At 46.8% G+C, this 19,754-nt stretch overlaps 1 protein-coding gene across 2 annotated transcripts in view; it reads left to right on the forward strand.

Annotated features, from left to right (window-relative positions):
- LOC144159406 (locomotion-related protein Hikaru genki-like) overlaps positions 1 to 19,754 on the forward strand; it is a 250,860-nt gene that overhangs the window by 95,799 nt on the left and 135,307 nt on the right. The window contains exon 2 of one of the 2 annotated variants that reach the window (XM_077690873.1): positions 15,488 to 15,620. The exons of the other annotated variant lie outside the window; for it this stretch is intronic. Coding sequence (XP_077546999.1) covers positions 15,488 to 15,620 — 133 coding nt within the window. The remainder of the gene's footprint in view (positions 1 to 15,487; positions 15,621 to 19,754) is intronic. 2 annotated transcript variants of the gene reach the window in all.

Genomic DNA, 19,754 nt, shown 5'->3' on the forward strand with positions numbered 1-19,754 from the left:
CTGTGACGGAGGCTCCCTGCGGGGCGCCCTTGACACGGCCGCGTGCAACACCGGTGATTGGATTGAAAAGGGAACGAGACGGATAATGGTTTATGGATTTTATGGGAGAATTGATGCTCGTAGGACCTGCACCCCGTGAGAGGCATGTAAATCATTTTGCAATGCAGTTATTTCTGGTGCACGCACTATGGAGTCACAATGGGTGCACGCTCCTTTTGTGCTTTTTCTATCCTCATGACATCCTGTCGCTCATATTTAGAGTGCATTGAGCCACATGTTACCCGTGGCGTCGGCATTTGGCAGGTGTTCACTCACTTCCCTGTCATCGTGCGTCACCGCGGTTCTTTAATTTAAGTTGAAGCTTTCTTGTCCTCACTGGTGGCGACCGTACGCGAAAACGCACTGCAGGAAAGGAAATTTGCACAATGGGAGGACACATAATGGTGATGGGTTTCCACAAAGGCACATCAAGCGCCTCAAAAGAAAAAAAAAAAAAAGAAACGCTGTGGTTGAAATCGAACCTATGTTCCTATCGTTATAAGCCGACGTCTATCCGACTGCGCTGTTCTGACACAGTCGGATCAGCTTATATTTTGTATTTTGACTTTTACTCGGGCTGAATGGGAAAAAACTTCGCGTTTTGACCGTCTAAGAAAGGGGCTTTTTTTTTGGGGGGGGGGGGGGGGGGGGGGAGATGACTTGTTCTGTCTGTTGTGTTTTCGCTTATTCATATCCTCGAGGCTCAGGGGATACGGAGAATTGCAGCTGTTGTCGCCGTTTCCGCTTTTGTGTTAAAGGTCCGGTCAGGGGTAGCGAGGGCGCCGGTTTCACGGAAATGAGCCTACTAACGAGATGCTATTACGAGTGCTACTGACGTACCATTGAAATGGAGAGACCTCGAGCTTTTTTAAACATTGCAATGTTTTAAGAGTGAGTGAATACATTAGCACAGACTGCCACGCGACTAGTACATTTGAAATGTACTTTCGAAGGGCCATATTAAGTGCACCAACCAGCTCAGGCTTTGCCTGTTCTAGATAATATGCGTTGCAATCGACGTATGGAATAATTCGTTGTTGGAAAGTTCTCAGCCACAGCGGAATTAACCGTTGACAAATGCTGAGACAGACTCCAACGCTTGCCTAATATTCCAGAATGCCTATATTACAACCATAAAGTCATCAGATCTTATAGCATTTGAAATAATATTCATTACATTATTCAATGTGTAAGTGGATCGACATAACTTGTGATTTCGCATTACAAATCTGCGTGCATTGATATAAACTCTGTCTACTATCTTACAGTAATGCAATTTTTTTTTCATAAAATTAATCATGTACAATGCTCTCACTCGTAGCCCGCATTTATTAATAGCGGCATAGAAAGCGTATCGTACGTTTTAATGCACCCGTGCTACCGTTATAGGACAGGGTCCATAATTTTTTGGCGCTGCTGTAGCTGCCGGTTCGCTTAAAATCTTTGTCAATGTGAGCCATGTTCTTATGCGTTCTGTTTGTTGTCCTACTTACGCACAGCTCATTCAAATGTAAACACGCACTGCAATCGGCTTTCGCTCCTGTCAGGCGGCCAAGCAATTGTCAAACCACCTTGAAGAATATTTTGTTGTTTACTTAGTCCTTGGAATGGTAGGGTGGAGAAAATGAAACAAGCGATAAATAAATCAGTGTTGCCAGTTGTCGTGTATGTTGCCCGTACTAGAAGATGGATTAAGTCATCCGCCACATGTTAGCTCCTTATCAACGCATTTGCTGTCTGCGTTGTCGTCATTGCACCAGCTGGATTAGGTACATAGCTTCGATACTTGCAGAAAATCGCATCAGTATTGTAACCTACCATAAGCGTCCTCTGTTAAGGTATCTATAAGATGAAAAAAAAAAAGAGAATGTGTGTGCATGCGTGTGGGTGCGTATGTTTCTGTATGAGCGTGTGTGTCTGCACTCGCATACACAACATCGATCGGAAATTCATACCGCCCACTCTGCACATCCTTTAAAGCGTTGCTGAGGGGGATGCAAAACTCTTCCAGTTGTTGCTGTTAAACGCAACGAAAAGGCATAAAAGGGCTAAAAAAATGGTTACTTTTCTTTTGCGGTTTACGAAGAAAGCATGAACTAGTAGAATACGGGAAAAGGGATTTAATAGCACAAGGTTTTATTTGTATTCGTCTCCCTGTGTTGTGGAATTTCGGGTGTCGAAACGCCCCTACGAGTTAATCACATAAAAAGCGAAGAAAAGACGAAAAAACCACTAGCGTATTCTGTCAAACCAGTTGTATGCTCATCTAGAGGTTACGCAGATGTTGTATGCTAAAAAGTTCGTTCAGTTTTCATTTAGAAGACACAGATTTTTTGGCAAATGTCAGATGAAATGACATGAATGTGTTTGAGCTTGTGGGCTGCCTCCGTCGGGGAGCCTGAACTTGGAAGTTTCGTCAACGACGTCGGATCGGTCGACGTCATTTTTAATAAACCTCCAGGCTTTCTTAAGGCTTTGTAATAATGCCTGGTAAGCCTGCTGAAGCTTCTTTTACGCATTATGAGGCCCGTCTGCCCCGTTGCGCACGAGCTTTAGCCTATCACGCGGATTGAATTTGATCACCCATCTTTATACCTACACGTGCGTAAATATACATCCAGGCGTTCCTCCTGGCGCGCCTCGGGCACTTGTGAACAATCATGTTCCCCTGCGCCTGGGTGTTCTGCGCTTTCCTCGTGGGAGAGTTCCGTGCTCTTCGCTTCGTTCACTAATTGGTCACCGACAAGAGACGTGCCTTCGTTTCGTGGGATGTGGTCGTCTGAGTGTTTCTCGCTAATGAGGTTGCCGAAATACGGTGACGTGGGGCGCCCCCAGCGGCGAGGCGCGAAACTATCGCGGGAATAAATTGCTGCAACGAAAAGTTTACGTACAGAGAATATAGAGCTAGCACCCGTCAGGTATTCGTTAAATCAGAAGTTGCGGACTATGCTAGTTAAATGTTTATAATGTTGGTTTTTACAAGGTGTCAACGGTTTCCTGAACTAGCATGTTCTAACTAAGTTAGTTTGCGGCTGCCGTAAAAGGAAGGTTAGGCAATTTGACTTTAGTGCATAGTTTTGAAGTCAAGAAGTATGTAAATTCGTCCTGCGAAAACAGTCCACATCATGGGAAAAATGGCAGCTAAAAAGAATTGTGCTGCTCTAGAACTATACAAGCGGCAACTTTTGTTCAAAGGTTTCCCCTAGTATAAGTGAACATCGCATCCGAGAGCCGGATGGCTCCAAGCAAGGTATGCCTTCTCCAGCCCATGACAGCTCGAATTACCCTAAAAGCGACATTTTATTTAGAATCCCGTCAAGATGCATTTTTTGAAATAGATGAACAGAGACGTATTGATGAAGCGGACGTAGTTACTTCAGTGCGGATAATTGCCTCCGACAGCCATGTTATTTTTTTTCCTGCGCAATATTGTTTGCTTTCGGCATTATTACCTTACTTGGCGAAACCTCGTTAACACGCCGTCGCGTCGAATTTCAAAACGCCGAAGGGAAGGAAGTTTTTTTTCAACATCGCAATTTTGAAGCCACGTGCCGATTGCCGTTAGCGCCCCCTTCCACTCCTCTGTTTTTTCCAGTGTTGTTCAACATCGAGACCTCCTGTCATTTCTCAGCTTACAAACCGGCATCGCATCTCGTTTATTATCATTCGGGTACAGAAGCCAGAAACAGCAGCGATGTACGAAACAGTTACGTTTGTAGAGCGTAAGTTCAGGCGGACCTGACTACGCGTTCCAGGAAATTATGCAGCACGGACAGATTGCTAGACCATCCCAATGCGGTCTAGTAAATAACGGAGTCCTCCTCCGAATTCCTAACATTCAGTATGGGCCGCAAAAGTTATAATCCGGATTGCTGTACCGCTTCACGTTTGCCGAACCTTTGGACCTCCAAGTCCTGCTAGAGGAACGGCCCGGTAATACTTATCAACGACTTTACTTATACATCGTATTTGCGTTTCTTTGCTTTAATCTTTTCGTATGTTGGTGTTTGTTGCAGCAGCAGGATTATTCACTGCTGCATTGTTGCACCTGTTCTACTCGCGTGCCATCACGTTCTGCTGTCACACAGTGCGCACTACTCTACAACCTTTACGTTTCCGATTCATAGTGTTGTGAATTCTGTGAGGTGAGCTCATTAGCCCTTCGAAGCTGCGCTGTCGATTCCTGGCCAATTTTCCAAATGGGTATGCGACTCGAAGAAAGGACCAACGACAACAACTATACCGCGTGCAAGCGGGCTGGAATAGCACGGTGGTAGCGCGTCGGGCTCTTACTGTGAAGACGCGGGGTCATATACCATCGGACCACACGAGCATTTTTTACATACTTTATACACTCGCCGCCCTTTTCTTAATCGTACAACAACAACAGCAGCAGTAGCAGCAGCAGCAACAACAACAACAACAACAACAACAACAACAAAAACAATGAAGGCGACGGCTTTTCGTAGAATGGGGCACCTAAGGCTTTCTTCTAAAATCCTGTGAGTTAATAACCCACCCATTGGCCCGCTGTCGGTTATGCCTCGGGGTCTCGATTCGTGAAGCCAGGGCGTCGCATAACACTCTTGTGCATGAAATGGATATCATCGGTAGTTACGAGACGTTCCTTTACTCGTCCCAGCTAGCTCGGAAACATTCGTCGGGGTACAAACGCGAGGAATTGACCGTCACGGTGGCGGCCCATCGGCAGGATCTAAAGCGGTTGCTTGCCGCTGGCGTTAACGGCCAGCGAAAGGCGGGGGAGAGAGAATATTCTTCTTCCCTCATGCTCATATGCGACATTTATTGAGCGCGGAGAACGGCTTCCGCTCCCCGAGGGCACGATTACGCGAACGAAACCTTCACGGCTGCAATATCCGGGAGGGTGTTTATGCGCTTCGCACCGGAGCGTGCCGCACGCTGGGAGACCGGCAGTGTTACTAGGCCGCCAAGCCTTTATGGGAAGTAGCCGGAAGTAGCCGTTGGCATGTAATTTCGCGCCGCAGAGTTTTTCGCTATTTCTTTTATCGTTTACCGTCCGTGATTTCAACAGTGTTCTGAATCTGAGCGTGAGACACGAAATTGAAATGGCGCTGTTCTATCGAATGCAAGCGTAGTGCTCGAGTACTTTCATGTGGCGCAAACGTTGGTTTGTGTTTTTATTCGTGCAGATGGGGCTGGCTGGGCACAGTAAACCTCTGCTGAGGCGATTTAATCCCAATTGAAATGTATAATCCAGTGGCAAAATCTTTACACTGCCGAGTTCTGAAAAGAATAGCAGATTGGGCAGAGCTTTTTTTTTAAGTGTTTTGCGCGATGCAAACAGCCATATGCTAGTGCTGTAAATCAATCAGTGGCTCTGCCTACTGGTAGGCTATTACGATTATTAGCTGCGAAGTGTTTCAACAGTAGAAATAAAGGCGGAGCATATGTGAAGTGTGTGACCGGCTTATCATTGAAGCTGCAGCGGCCGGCCAGATAGTGTGCAAAGCACGGTACTGAAATTAAATTTTCATGGGGATTTTTCATTGATTGGTGTAGGGCTTTACGCGCCCACGCAACGCAGGCGATGAAACGCGCTGTAGTGGAGGGCTCAGGATTATTTTGACCACCTAGGGATCTTTAACGTGCGCCGAAATCTCGTGCACACGGGCGTTTTTGCTTATCGCGTCCATCAGAAAAGCGGCCGCCACGGCCGGGAATCGAACCCGCGACCTCGTGCTCAGCAGCGCAACGCCTTAGCCACTGAGCCACCGCGGCGGGTTTCATCGGGATTCTCTCAACTGTAATTAGAGGACAAAACCCAACAACGACGTCCAGCGATGAATCGCCGGCACAAATATGTCGCCCCAAACTGCTTACTATCTAATCGACCAAATGATTTTTCCCGCTGAAAACTAACTTTTGCAAAGACAACCTTACTTAAAAAGCATCTCTTGTCTCCAGCTTCCACACTATGCCTGTAACCATCTAGCTGTGGAAGCAACCTAACCACGTCTTAACCATAAACGGCCGAATTGAGGCTCTCCTAAGCACAGACGCCAATTATTCCAGAATGCATGTGCGCACTTTCAGAAAAAAAGTAGTCTTCCCCGTACATCGGAACAGACGCCTCCACTTCTGTTGAAGGTGTTATATGTGTTGCCCCTAGTGGTGGTAACAGCACTGATGATGTAACATGCGAAGATGTCCCCACTCGCGAACTTACTGGTGACGAGACTACCGGTAGTGTGACATATCATTTTTAGACGGAGGAAGGAGGAGTTGGGAGAGAGGGGACTTTAATGTAGCTCCATCGTTGCCTAAGTCTCAGGAGGGTGTCAAGTAGAGACAGACACCTCACAAAAGGATTAAGAAGATGGCAACCAACATGAATTGAAAAGGCAACATAATTCACCCCCTGTGCAGGTGAGTCATGCTCCCGAAGACGTCAGGCATGATATCTCATGGTTGGTGTTGGAGGGACGTAGTGCGGAGATATACACGTAACTTTGCTGCAGGCCTACCGGCCAACCCACTGAGCGCTGACTAACGCAAAAAATGTCTGAGGTCGCTCATAAATTCGAAAGATTGCCTATAAAAAACCCAACTTTCCAAAAGCTATAGCATTTTGTTGAGAACTCATTGAAGTATCTCATTGGTCAGTGCTACGGCATTTAGAAATAAGCTCGCCAGGGGTTTGCGAAATTCGCCTGGGCCTGCGTCATGTGCCGTATATGATTCTCAGAGACCGATCAATTCGCAGATGCAGATCGATTCCAGAGGGAGACAACGCCTAACACGCCAGACAATGTAGATCAAGACCTGATGGTATTGGTTCAATTGAAAGATGACCGAGAACGTTCCCCAACAGCTGATGAATCTCGCACCAACTTCAAGAGGTGCCGACCTTAGGCGTGTCATTCACCCCTCCAGGGAATCAACGCGTGCTCGAAAGAGAACTGTTCGTCCCGAATGCGCGCTCCCACAAGAGACATTGCTGTCATAGAATGGCACCATAGTGTTGCAAGGCAGTGCGACGGCCGCGCTAGAGCGGCACTGACCCTAGCAGCAAAGGGGGAAGCGTTCCCCACGGGGATAGCGGACAGAAAACTCTGATTGCAGTCAGAGAAAAATCCCTCTTTGCGGAGGGGTTCCCGCGAGCGGCTTTTCTTACCCTGGGTATATTTAGCCTGGTACAATGAAAACGCGATTTCTAATCTTGTGGCGCTTTATTTTGCGCCAGTGGCTTGCCGCGCTGCTTTCTGTTTCTGTGAAGCTGGTAGTCACGTACGTAGCGCGCATTTCATCATCGGTATCCATTTTTACAGAACAGGCCGCTGAAGAACGTATTGAAGTTGCAGCTTTTGGTGTTTTCTCTACCATTACTACCAATTCATCTTTCGGTCTGCCTGAAAAGCGCCAATTTTAGATATTACATGCACTTCGAAGTGTAAGCTCGTATTTCTACGTATTTTTATTTAGGAACATAATATGCTTGAAAAAATATTCATCTGGCAGTCAGGTTCTATTCGCTCTTGCGGAAAGAGAAGTTGTAGAGAATGTCGGTTCTACGTCTGGCGATGCTGTGCTGACTGCGAAAAGGCCTTATGCGCATGCAATATATCTTACGAAGCATGCAATCATTACCTTGTAATTACAGTTTCTGAGATGACGAGTGAAAGTTTTCGTCCGTTTCTTCAAGGCACATTTTAGGGCTTGTAAGTTCCAGTTTCTCTGATAATTTTGAACGTTTCTTTCTTTGGACTAGCACATTTGGACTGTTGCCGTGAAATCGTTCGTCTAATAGAAGTGATCTGAAGTTAGAAAAGTGTGCTGAAGAACTGCCGCCAAAAGAACCTTCCGAGCTCCGCTATTAATTACATGCCTTTAAACGACTACATCAAAGCCGTACTCCTATCCTAAATTATTTAGGTATTTTACTCATTAAAGTTCATTGCGGAAATAGGCTGCTAATGGAGGAAATAGTTGGATAATTACAGCTCTTAAAACATTGCATTTTTCTTCTCATTTAAGTATTTGAGAGTAAAGGGACGACATTTCAATGAAAAAAAAAAACATGAGTGTAACAAAAAAAAAAACGCTTTTCCTTCATTGTGTGCACAAGTTGAGTCTAATTACTTCGACCTGTGCTAACTTTCCTTACAACTAGACGAAGACCTTTAAGTGCTCAATGTAATTAGGAACACGCTAACAATGGGAAAAGCTTTCGTTAACCGCTGTCTTAGAAGTCAGGGAAAATAAATTTCTCTCCAAATAAATAGAAGCGCAAAGTGGGCGCGTGACTGTGCAAGAAAGTGGGAGCAACGGCAGATGGCGCAGAAAGAAAGCGGCAAGTATTTTATTATTTTAAGGCTTCAACTAAGTTTAAGGACACTGTCGTTTAATCAATGAGGTCTTCACGGTTTCCAGCTCCTCGTAATAAGGCTTCCTCGGGGTTTTTTCCCCTCTCGCCTGAGTGGCGAATGACAGTACCGCATCGCCAGGACAGCCGACGACAGTAGCAATGGTCGCTGCCTGCCTGCCCTTTTTGTTAACTCAGATTTGACCGAACGGGTGCACTATCGGACGCCAAGGTGAAGGAGAAGGGCTTACTCGCTATCGGGCAAATAAGCCTCCGCTACCGTTGCACCGCGTCAGGTGACTCAATGGGAACAGCATTGGTTCCTGAGTACTACTTGCAAAAGCAGCAGCTTGCGCCTGCAATCTGTCTAAATTAAGTCAGCGATGTCAGTATAAATTCAACGTCCCTGCATTTGCCGAATGTTCGATGTCTGCTCCTGGCCACCCCCTCATCGCCCGACAGCGAGCTGCAGCGGCATCGTTTATGCATCATGGAGCCTATTAACACCAACTGAACACGAAAGAAGCATTCCTGGTGCGCCCCGCGTTATCGCCGTCAATTTATTGGCTGGTTACTGGCTTACTGCGGCCGCCAAACGCTAAAGTCTTTCTTTTCTTCGTTTTTTAGCGTTGGGCCACCGACAAAAAATATTTCACACCTGAATTCCGATTCTGTATGAAGCTCTAGCCATGCATCACAATTGCAGACCTCCCAGGAGCATTAGTTTTCATTAATAAATGGAGGAAACCCATACTGATCTGGGCACTGCTAGGCGCACAATTGTGACGAGTGACCATGGTGGCAAAGCAAACAAATACTAGAAACGCTTCGGACCCAAAAATATGTGTGCAGATAATGAGTAAGGGACACTACAACCTGACTTTCTCCCCTTCCGAGGGTACACACGGGTACACACGAGGGTACACGCGGCTGACCCAGCAGATTTATTTTTCTATGCATGCTTCGCCCGTTCCCACATATCAGACTTTTCCCCCAAATTCACATAACCTACCCCCTCTCCCCTAACACCAAAATCCGCTAAAGCGTATCATGGCGTCTTTGTATTCTTTGTAAATAAAAAAAAATGCTTGTTACCACCACCACCACTCATTCGGAAAATTTTCGTTAATGGGAAAGTGAAACAATGTTAACTAATGTGGGGCCAGTCCTGCTTCATTCACATCTGTGTGGTGCCGTTTGTCGCGGTAAATTTATCGGTTAAAAAATGAACCAGAAATGTTTCTGGCATAAAGCGTTCACCAAAAGAATCACTGTATTAGAGAGAGAAGAAACGACGGCTGCAGCGTTGCCGAAACGCGTTTATGTACGATACACATTACAGAGACAAAGGAAGAGTTATGATAACGCTGCTCCTATCTTACTCTCTCCTTCTTCTTACTTCTCCCTTATTCCTCTCCTTATTTTCTATCCGCCTATGGAATGGCGTAGAAAGGAGCGAGTATGAGAGAGAAGGGTCGCAGGTTAACATTAAAGGGACCCTGCAACACTTTCGATAAACGCTTTCATTCTTTCCTTCGCGTCTGGAACCACTGCGAAAGCTATAGTTATCGCCAGCACGGAGCGGCACTGCGTGATTTGCTCGACGCAGCAGATACGCCTTCCGTTTCTACTCTGTTTTGGGGGATTTATGTTTAATGTTAGTTTAATGCGTTCATTTTTCCAACTGAAGAAAAACCGGCCAACCGGCCAGCGGTGGAAGTACGCCAAGAGTGGGAAAAAGAGAAAAAATCCTTTGGCGAGTTTCCAAGTTACCTGATGGCCATAGAGCAGTAATTTGTGGCTGAGGCACTTTGCGACCCCCTAAACTAAGTACTGGGTGTGTTGGGTGATACGTTCTAAAAGCATTTAAGTTTTTGAAAAGAAGTTGAAAAAAGTGTTGCAGGGTCCCTTTAACCCTTCTTGGAATCCTAATAGGAACACTGAAACCTTGTTACTTCCATCAAAAAGAAAAATAGGGCGCGTCAGTATTGAGCAATCCTTTTCGCTGAGCTAGTTCGCCAACATGCGCAGTTGAAAAACAGCGCGAAAACTGTGCTGACAGAAGATAGGTTGAAGTGAAGACGCATACAAGCGCATGTATCAAGTACGCTAGTTCTTTAAAGGGGGCACGGAGGCAAATACAAGCTTAGTTCGTCCAAAAAGACTGCCTTGTTGCGTTAAAAATGATGTGAATTTTATCGCAGTTTTCAAACATTTGATCGAGATATTACAGAACACGTAGGAAGCAGAGGATACTCCACAGCCACTCTCGGACGATTCTCCGGAGTTACTCGATATACGAGTTGCGAAACTTCCCATAGGCCCCATCCATCAAAAAGTGGCCACACGATTGGTCCACTGTTTTGTATTTTCCCGTACAGTGGCTCCATCTGTTGGTGACAAAATAAGCTTTACAACGTGGTTCGCCGCTCGACAAGCTGGGCGAAAAATGGTATTTGGGTGCTTACGTAAACATTTTTTGCCGAAGAATTCCAACGTGCTCAACCACGCAAGCGTTTTATATGCATTCGAACCAGGCGTAGTAAGCGTCCGTGTGTTCAACAAGATGCGTTGTCGCCTGCGCAGTGTCGTCTGCTGCGGGTCATATGCGGTCTTCCGGCGACAACAACAACAAAAAAAAGGATTTAGAAATTCGCTTCGATGGTTTTACGCAAGATTGAAAGAAATATTTAGAGCCACTTTATTAGACATTTGATTAGTTTTGGCATGCAGTGCGATGCAGGCCGAGCGACAACTGCAAATTTAGTACTTCCAGGTCGGACCTTCCACGTGAAGTTCTTGCAGGTGGAGTGCCCGCACAAGTGCCAATCAGTCGAGGCAATTGCGCAGACCTAGAAACAATCGCACCAAGAAACCACAGTTAAGGAAGCAATGAATAACTTATGAAAGTACAAAGATAAGGAATTACGTACCTTTAAAACAAAATTTAGCGTTAAATTGTCTGTTTGAATAATTAGTTCGTTTTTTCGATAGCGCGTGCGGTGGCCGCAGTGGCGCCACCGTATGCATGATCCAAAGCAGAGGGGGGCAGGTGCGAATCGTTTTATGTGGCGGAGTTTCGCAACTGCCTACATCTACGAGCTCTGGATTTCTCTATGACGTCTTAGACCACCTCGAAGAAACATGACAGGGCGGTTTATTGTAGTGGGGCCTGTATGTTCCGCTTGATCGCGTCACTTGTTTGTCACTGCTGCCGGTATTACGTCACCGCAGCGCGAAATTTGAAAGTTTAGTTGTGAACATTTCTTCTGTTTTTCCGATTAAAAAAAGAAGGAAGCTCACACTACCGCGCACGTCTAGAAGGTAGCGAAGCTGTACGCAACCATCACGACGGTTTAAGTCCACTGTAGCAGACGATTTGCTTCTTCGTTGTCGCAACGACCTTTAATGCATCATTGTTGCTCTAAGTGGGAGCTCCTTTCATTTTTTGGAAGGAATAATCAATGGACGTCACCTTGGAGGGGCGTATGCCGTGACGTGTCTTTCTGTTTCCGAGCAAGTGTTGCCACGATTACGGCGAACGCCGGAAATTTTTTTATTTTTTTGGATAATCTTCACCAATCCGCCTAAGTGGATATGCTTGGCTTGACAAACGTGCGCCCGGGATGCTGGAAAGTCACCGCAAGGCACGCACACACGAGCGCTCGGCATTTTCTCGGTTTTGTTAACTGCTTGGAGGTCGCCGTGAGGCCCGCGCTCACGTGTGCGCGCTAGGCAATTTCTTGGAGAACTGGGAACACGGCCGCGAAGGAGCGAGACGGCGGCTTTCGTTCTGCTGCTTTTCACGGTGGGTTTGTCCAAGCATAGGGTCGTTGCTTTCGAGTTTTAGATGCGACTGCATCTCATTCACTCGCCTTGTCCATGCAGTGTCGTCGGCGTTGTTGTCGTCCACCCCTCCCCCATTCTCCTCGCCGCGCGAGCTGCACTCTCCATCGCTCACCCCCTCTCCTCTCCGATAGCGAACACTCTCGCGAGGGGCATTGGATTGGATTCGATTGGGTTGGCTTGGCTTGGATTGGATTTGGATTGGATTGGATTAAAGTGGATTGTGTTGGATTGTGTTGCGTCATAGCCGCGCCACGTTGCGTCATAGCCGCGGTCGTTCCAGCACCGGCGTTCTGATTTCGGGCACGGGCATAGACTTGATCTTCGCTGCAAATTGCACGGTGGTCCCGTTACTTCACCATCCACTACCCGTACACTACAGCGACCACAAGGCCGTCATCGTTAACGTTACGCCGCGTGTTAAATAAAGAATACATCATACGCGTTCCTCACACGTTTCACGCAATTAGAGAATCAAACCAACGGAAACACCAAGTGAACCCCGAAGATGCGTCGCATCTCCACAGGGTTCCCCTCGCGGGAAGGTGGGGTAATTTTTTTTTTTTGTTTCTTGCCTGCGCTAGCAATTAGGCCCTTCCCATGTCTACTTCATCTCCCGGCCAGGGGTCCTCTCCCTGGTCGGCTACCCTGTCCGAAATCCCGCCACGCCGGGCATAGCGGAAGCTGCTGCCGGTCAAAATAGTGGATTATTGTAGTGGAGACCCCGCCATGCCAAGTGGCGGGCACTATCGGGCACGCCGCTGGCGGGCATTGGCGGGCACTATTGGGGGGCATGGTGGTACAGATGGTGGCATACCCGTCTAGCGGGCTTAGGCGTCACTTGGGGGGCATGGTGGCACAGATGGCGCCATACCCGTCTAGCGGGCATAGGCGTCACAGGGAGAATAGTGGGTCGTGAATTTTTCTGGAATGGCAGCCGTCTTGACAGAATATGCATAGAATGCGTGGCTGCCGGGACACTTTTGCTGCTTAATGTGGAAAAAGTAATGCGAAACCGTGCGCTCACACCACAGCTTCATTTTATTGTGCACAGACCCTCTTTTCACGGCGGCTCGCCTCTGTAAATAACCTCCACAGGTACTTGAGGGCATAGTTGACGCACATTTCACCAGGGGATTCTGAAAGTAGAAGGCAGGCCACATATTTGGTCAAGGAAACTCACACAGACCTTCCATGTTTTGTTTGTTCGCAATAAAACGTGCTCTTTCCTTCTTATTAACATTTTAAGTCGCCTTCTTATTCTGATATATGAACTCAGCCTGGTTTAAGGATGAACGAGTGAAAACCATTGACAAAAAAAAAAAAAAACTTCGGGAAATATAGTTCTCACTAAAAATATTTTCTGCCTTTCATTAACATCCGTCGTCTGTGTCGCGCTGCCCCCCTGCCGGCGGCCAACTGAGTGACGCGCGCCGTTCAAAACGCGTTAAAAATAAATAAAACTCTAGCATTGTCATGGACGCCTAAGCTGTCGGTGAACGGTAAGGTCAGGTGCCACTTACATCCAGCAGGAGTTGAGAGCCTGTTCTGTAAGCAAACAGTACGTGTTCCATGAGCTATTTCATGGCGTGACGGGGGCTGCAGGCGACAACGGCTAGGAACGACGGTGGCGGTTCTCTCGCTGGCTTCGTAGTGTTGCATCTTTTCATATACATGCAGAGGCCGGCATATCATCTTGTAGTTCATATATTAGATAAGTTCGCGTTATGCACGCCTGTGCGCACGCAGGTCGGCTTACTCAAGTGAAGCTTCCTTTCTAGGCCTGGAGGTATATCACTGACTAAGCTTCCAAATACTTTACGTGCGAATATAAACATGCTCCGCTCACAACAAATTGCATGGGCGCTGTCGATGTCTATACCGCTTTTTTCGAACGCTCATGGCGCTATTCACTGTTAGCGCATTTTAACGGCAAACGACGGTGGGCATTGCCAAGGAGAAAAAAGGGCGTCCCCATCGCAGACGATCAGTCAACACTATTAACGCCAGCATGGTTGTGGTGGGTCACGTTGACCAGTAAGGCCACCAGTATTGCCCAGGATAGCCGAGGTGCCCACCTAACCTACCGCCATTATTCCCACCTACTCCCAGCTTTAAAAACGTTGCCCAGGTAAGTTTCCAGTATTGATCACCATGCCCACCTGATTTCCCAGGATGCCCACCTTATTTCCCAGCAGAATTTATGGTGGGATTTGCGATCGGGTAGACTTTTGGTGCAGGACCTGCCTCTGGATTCCTTCCTGCGGAATGGCGTGACGGCCTTCCCGGTGGTGATAGTTCCTACCAACGGTGGGGCAATCAGGCTGAAAAATTTCAAGACTATTCGAAAAGACCTACAAGCCGCAAGTAAGCACTTCAGGAGTGTCAAGGAGGTGAGGCCGCACGGGAAGGGAGGAATTATCTGCAAGTCATCAGATAAGGCCTACTTGGTTTATCTGCTGAAGCTCTCGTCATTTTCTTCATTCCCAGTAAGGCCTTTCGTCCCTTCTCATCTTGCGTGTACCAAAGGAATTGTGAGTGGAGTTGGCATGGACATTTCCCGTTGAGCTCCTTGAGCAGTTTCTGGATGCAGGTGTGATCACGGTGTACCGCTGCTCTCGTGTGGTGGACAATGTCCGCACTTCAACCGAATCAGTGATCTCCACATTTGCGGGATCCTGTTGCCCTTCAGAAATTAAGGTCTGACCGCTGATCTACAGAGTAGAACCATTGTCCCCCCGTCCTCGCCAATGCCAAAACTGCTGGCGCTTTGGTCACAGTGCAGAAACTTGCAAATCCTCCACTCGCTGTCACAATTGCGGGGCTGATCATCCCTCTAGCCAGTGTACTGCGGCTGACATTACTTGCTGGCTCTGCCGAGCTGCGCATCCAGCGGACTACTCCAACTGCCCAGCCCGCGCAACGGAAGTCAGTGTCCTGGAGGTGCTGTTAAAGCGCCGTTATTTCCGCTCTGAAGCGGTAAATATAGTTAAAGAAAGGACTCATGGGTACGCAGGTGCTACGGCCCGCTACACTCCAACCAATGAGGCTTCTCTGGCCAAGGCTATAGGGCTTGCTCTGAAAGAAGTGTTGCCTGAGGTTTCCGCACAAATAGTTTCGTCTGTGACGGAACACGTTTCGAAACTTTTGTCAGCTCAGACTCAACAAATTGTGCAAGTCCTTTCCTTGCCATTGTCTTCCCAGGAGCAGTCCGGCTCCCAAACTCTATCCATGCCTCACAAGGATCAATTTTCCCAGGCTCCAGCGGTTCAAGGGACAAACCTCACGAAGAACACTTCATGCTTCAGCTCAGCCCAGGCTGTAAGCCGTGCACCGGTGACAGCCCCGCCGCTCCGGGTTTCGGCCCTTTCGGCTCCTGTGGCTTCGAAAGGTCAGACTTCCTTCTCAGTTCTTGGTTCAGATTCAGAATTTGAAATGGAACTAGAGATGCCACCCACGTCAAAAAGGCGCCCTGAGAGTAAAAAAGCAACTTCACCCCCTTCACAACAATCCAAAAAAGCTAAAAAGGGCCAATCAGATATTAAACGTAAAGAGAGTATCTTGGAGGCAGCCATGGCTGCTATTCATTCTCCGTAATGTCCATCAGAGTTCTTCAATGGAATTGTCGTTCGGTAACTGCGGCTGTCACAGATCTAAAATGCCTTATTAACATTTAATGTCCAGATATACTCGTCCAAGAAAATTAGCTGTCAAAGGATAAGTCATTTACTATTCCGGATTTTTGTGTGTTTCGGTTAGACAGAGCGACACGAGGAGGTGGATTATTGATTCTGGTGTCATCGAAATTTTGCCATAAGGCCGGACTGTATTTCCAGTACACGTCACCTGACTGTTAACTGATGGCGGTAGGTTTATGTCTTCCTGGGAGCCTTCCTTTTTCTCTACTTAACGGGTATTTTCCGAACGGAGTGACTTTCACAGTTCCCCTAGATCTTGCTCTGTCTTCCAGTAAGCATAACATGGTGGTTGCAGGTGACTTCAACTCACATCACTTCAGTTGGGGCTCAAAAACAGACATCTATGGCAAGTGGTTGTTAGACTGGAAATCCGAAAATAACCTTCTTTGTTTCAACATCGCCAGTGCGACATTTTTTCGGAGCCAAAAGCGCTCAGTTTTGGACTTTATGTTCGCAAAGGGTGTATCAGTCTCTTCGTGGAGTACAGTGGATTGCCCTACGACTAGCGACCATATACCGGTACTTTTTGAAATAGCCGTCTCCCCAAGTACACCGGAACGTGTAATGCGGACATTGGTTAATTACGACCTTATGAAAAAGATATTGCGTACGGCCCTTACATCTATGCCGAATGAATCAGAAGAAAATAGGGCTATGCAGGTAACAGCCATGGTAAAAATCTCACTAAAGAAATCATAATTTATTAAAGTTTGAGCCAAGAAAGATGGTATAAGCCCTTGTTGGGGCCAGGACTGCACTAGAGATTATCGGCGTAGGAAAGCGGCATGGAAGAGTTTATTTACAATCCGAGCCCTGATCACTCGGCAAATTTTAAATATTACTCCACTGTGTTTCGCCGAACTACTTCTACAGCAAAACAACTGCATTATACGCAATGCTTCTACGCGCTGTCAGAACCAAAAAACCGGCCTGCTCTCTTTGCTTTTTTGCGCAACCGCAAGAGCTTCGTTCATAAAACTAATGATGCTTCAATTGTGGAAACACCGAATGAAATTTTGAATTCGCTCGAAAAGGTCACCGAGGAATTACAAATCACAATCTCCTCTGCTTTAGCATCTATGGCCGTAGAAAACGCCCAAGTTTTAGACTTCTCCAATGTCACGATGGGAGAGCTGGGGAATGTGGTTATGCCGCTGCCGGGAGTCTCCCCAAGGCCCGATGGTGTCTCTACTCCCGCGATAAAGCTACTGTTTGAAGAGTCTCCTAACGATTTGTTAAATATCGTAAATACTTCATTGGAGAAATCATGCATTCCGGAAGATTGGGAAATTGCAAAAGTTGTACTCCTTCTAAAAAACCCCAACCTTGGTACTGTTCCGAACAATATTCGCCCAATCGCACATACAAGCAAAATGGGGACATTGATAGAGAGAATTTTGCACGGACGTTTAGTCCGGTTTCTGTCTAGTAATAATATTCTTAGCCCACACCAAATTGGCTTCCGTCCGGGTTACTCCATTTGGTCAGCACATGTTGACTTAGAAAGCCGTATCCAGTTTGCGCGCAGAAATAAACAAGTAGGCGCCCTTGTCACCCCGGATGTTGCGAAAGCGTACAGCAGCGTGGAATATAGTGTCCTGATAGCCAAACTTACGGAGTGTGAGTTACCGCAGTACATACTTTCATGGGTTCAGCAATTTTTCACTGATCGTAAGTTCTTTTGCTCACAAAATAGTTTTAAGTCATCGACTCTATCTCAGACAAGGGGCGCCCCTCAAGGATCGGTCCTCTCCCCCATACTATTTAATATATTACTGAGTTCCATTCCAATAAACCAGGAAATTTGTACCTACGTTTACGCGGACGATATAGCCTTTTTTCTGCGGCTCAAGACATTTATGCCCTGTATCAAATGTTACAAGCCTATTTGTGTTGAATCGAAAGGTGGATGGCAAACATAAAATTGAGCGTCAATGTCAATAAGTGTGCCGTCCTTGTGTTCTCTGTATCCGCTTCGGCGAGCCTATGCCTGACGTGTCGGGAAGAGACTATCCCTCAGGTGGCTTCCTTGAAGTACCTGGGTGTCATCTATGATAGTACACTGGATTGGCGCCCCCATATAAATCATATCGGGACCAAAGGAGAACGGGCACTTGGGTTGCTGCGGAGAATCAGCAATAGGAGCCTTGGAATGAGAAGAGACACATTACTTTTCATTTGCAGGGGTACACGCGTCCCATATTAGAGTTTGGCTGCGTACTCTTTTCTGGCTCAGCCGTTTACAAACGCAACCAGCTTAGTATGTTGGAGAGACGTGCCCTAATATTGTGCCTCGGCCTCCCAAGGTGCGTGGCCAATAATATCTTGTATCTGGAGCCACGCATGCCGTGTCTAGAGTCGCGGTTTCAACTCTTAATAGTGCTGACTATTATAAGAATTTTTGAATCGCCACAATTTCTTTCATTGCTGGTAGCTCAGCCCGGACTGTTTTTCAACTCTTGGTGGCCTCGGCACATTCGTCCTCAGTGTATTTACGCCCAGGCGTTACTTTCTCCACTGAAAATCAACATTCCGACAATAATGCAAATGCCCTGTGAGGTCCCTCCAGCGCCTTTAACTTTTGGTAATGTTTTTACCAATAACGTCAAAATGCTTTCGTCAAGACTACTTACAGGAATCCTGAACGACCATTTGGCAAGATTTAATGCTTATGTAATTGTGGCAACTAATGCATCACAACGTTAGAAGAGGAAAGGTATGGGAATTTTTAGTCCACAGCTTAACTGAGCAGTCTCGCTGCGGTTCACTCCAATATTTCAAGCCGAATTTCTAGCGGTAGTACTGGCATTAAAAAAAGTACCTCTGCAGCACTTGATTATAGTTATAATTACTGAATCTCTGTCGGCCTGTTCCGCTTTGTCATCGTCTGAAAATTCACCCCTGATCCGTGCATTCAACTTTCTGGTGCCTTCCCATTTGCAGGACATCTGCCTCATTTGGGTTCCCGGGTACAAAGGTTTACTCCTTAATGAAGAGGCTGACTCCTTGGCACGATCGTCCTTGGATGGCCCTTCGGTTGATCTTTGCCCTGTTCCGGCTAGTGTAGCAGGAGAAAGGTTCCGTAGATATCAGCGCCTAATGAGTACGCAGGAAGGGGTCGTCATTAACTTCGAAGAGTATGCCCATTTAAAACATAATAGGAATCCCCATTTGTGTGAATCTCGTCAATGCAGGTCACATTAACCAACGGCAGATGTAGGACTCCCCAGCTGAACTTCTATATGCACAAGTCTGGTCTCGCCTCCTCCGCCCTAGGAGCCATTTGCTGGGACATGAGACACTAGATCACTTATTACATTGCCGTGGTTTTTCAATGATCAGACAACGTCACCTTGTCAGGCCATTGCAACGAATTGGACTTCCTGTCTCCATGCTGTCGCTAGGGGCCACATCACTGGGATATTGTCACAGAGGGGTGGCTGCAGCCAATAGTGCATATGTGTCCGAGACCAGGCACCCGCCCTGTTAGCCTTTATTATTACGGGTCTGTTTTCTCAAATTCAACCGTAACTTTCAATTTTTAGCCAATTCTTTCTTCTAATCTCGCGCTGTTACTGGATGCCTATGGACAGGTATCTAATTTTATGTTGTGGGCGGCTGAATTAGCCCCCTTCTTGCTCGATTCCTGGCCAATCTTCCGCGTGGGTATGCGCCATAAGACGAAGAAGAAGAAGAAGAAGAACAACAACAACAACAGCAACAACTTGGTATTTTAAACTGCGGACGCGAAAAATTACGATTTGCTAAAGAGATTCACTCTTAAAAAAACCCCTTTCGTGGCTGGAATGTAGTTGAGGGAGTAACCA

The sequence above is a fragment of the Haemaphysalis longicornis genome, unplaced genomic scaffold, assembly GCF_048455015.1.
Source record: "Haemaphysalis longicornis isolate Haplotype H1 unplaced genomic scaffold, Haemaphysalis longicornis Haplotype H1 scaffold_10, whole genome shotgun sequence".
Taxonomy (NCBI): domain Eukaryota; kingdom Metazoa; phylum Arthropoda; class Arachnida; order Ixodida; family Ixodidae; genus Haemaphysalis; species Haemaphysalis longicornis.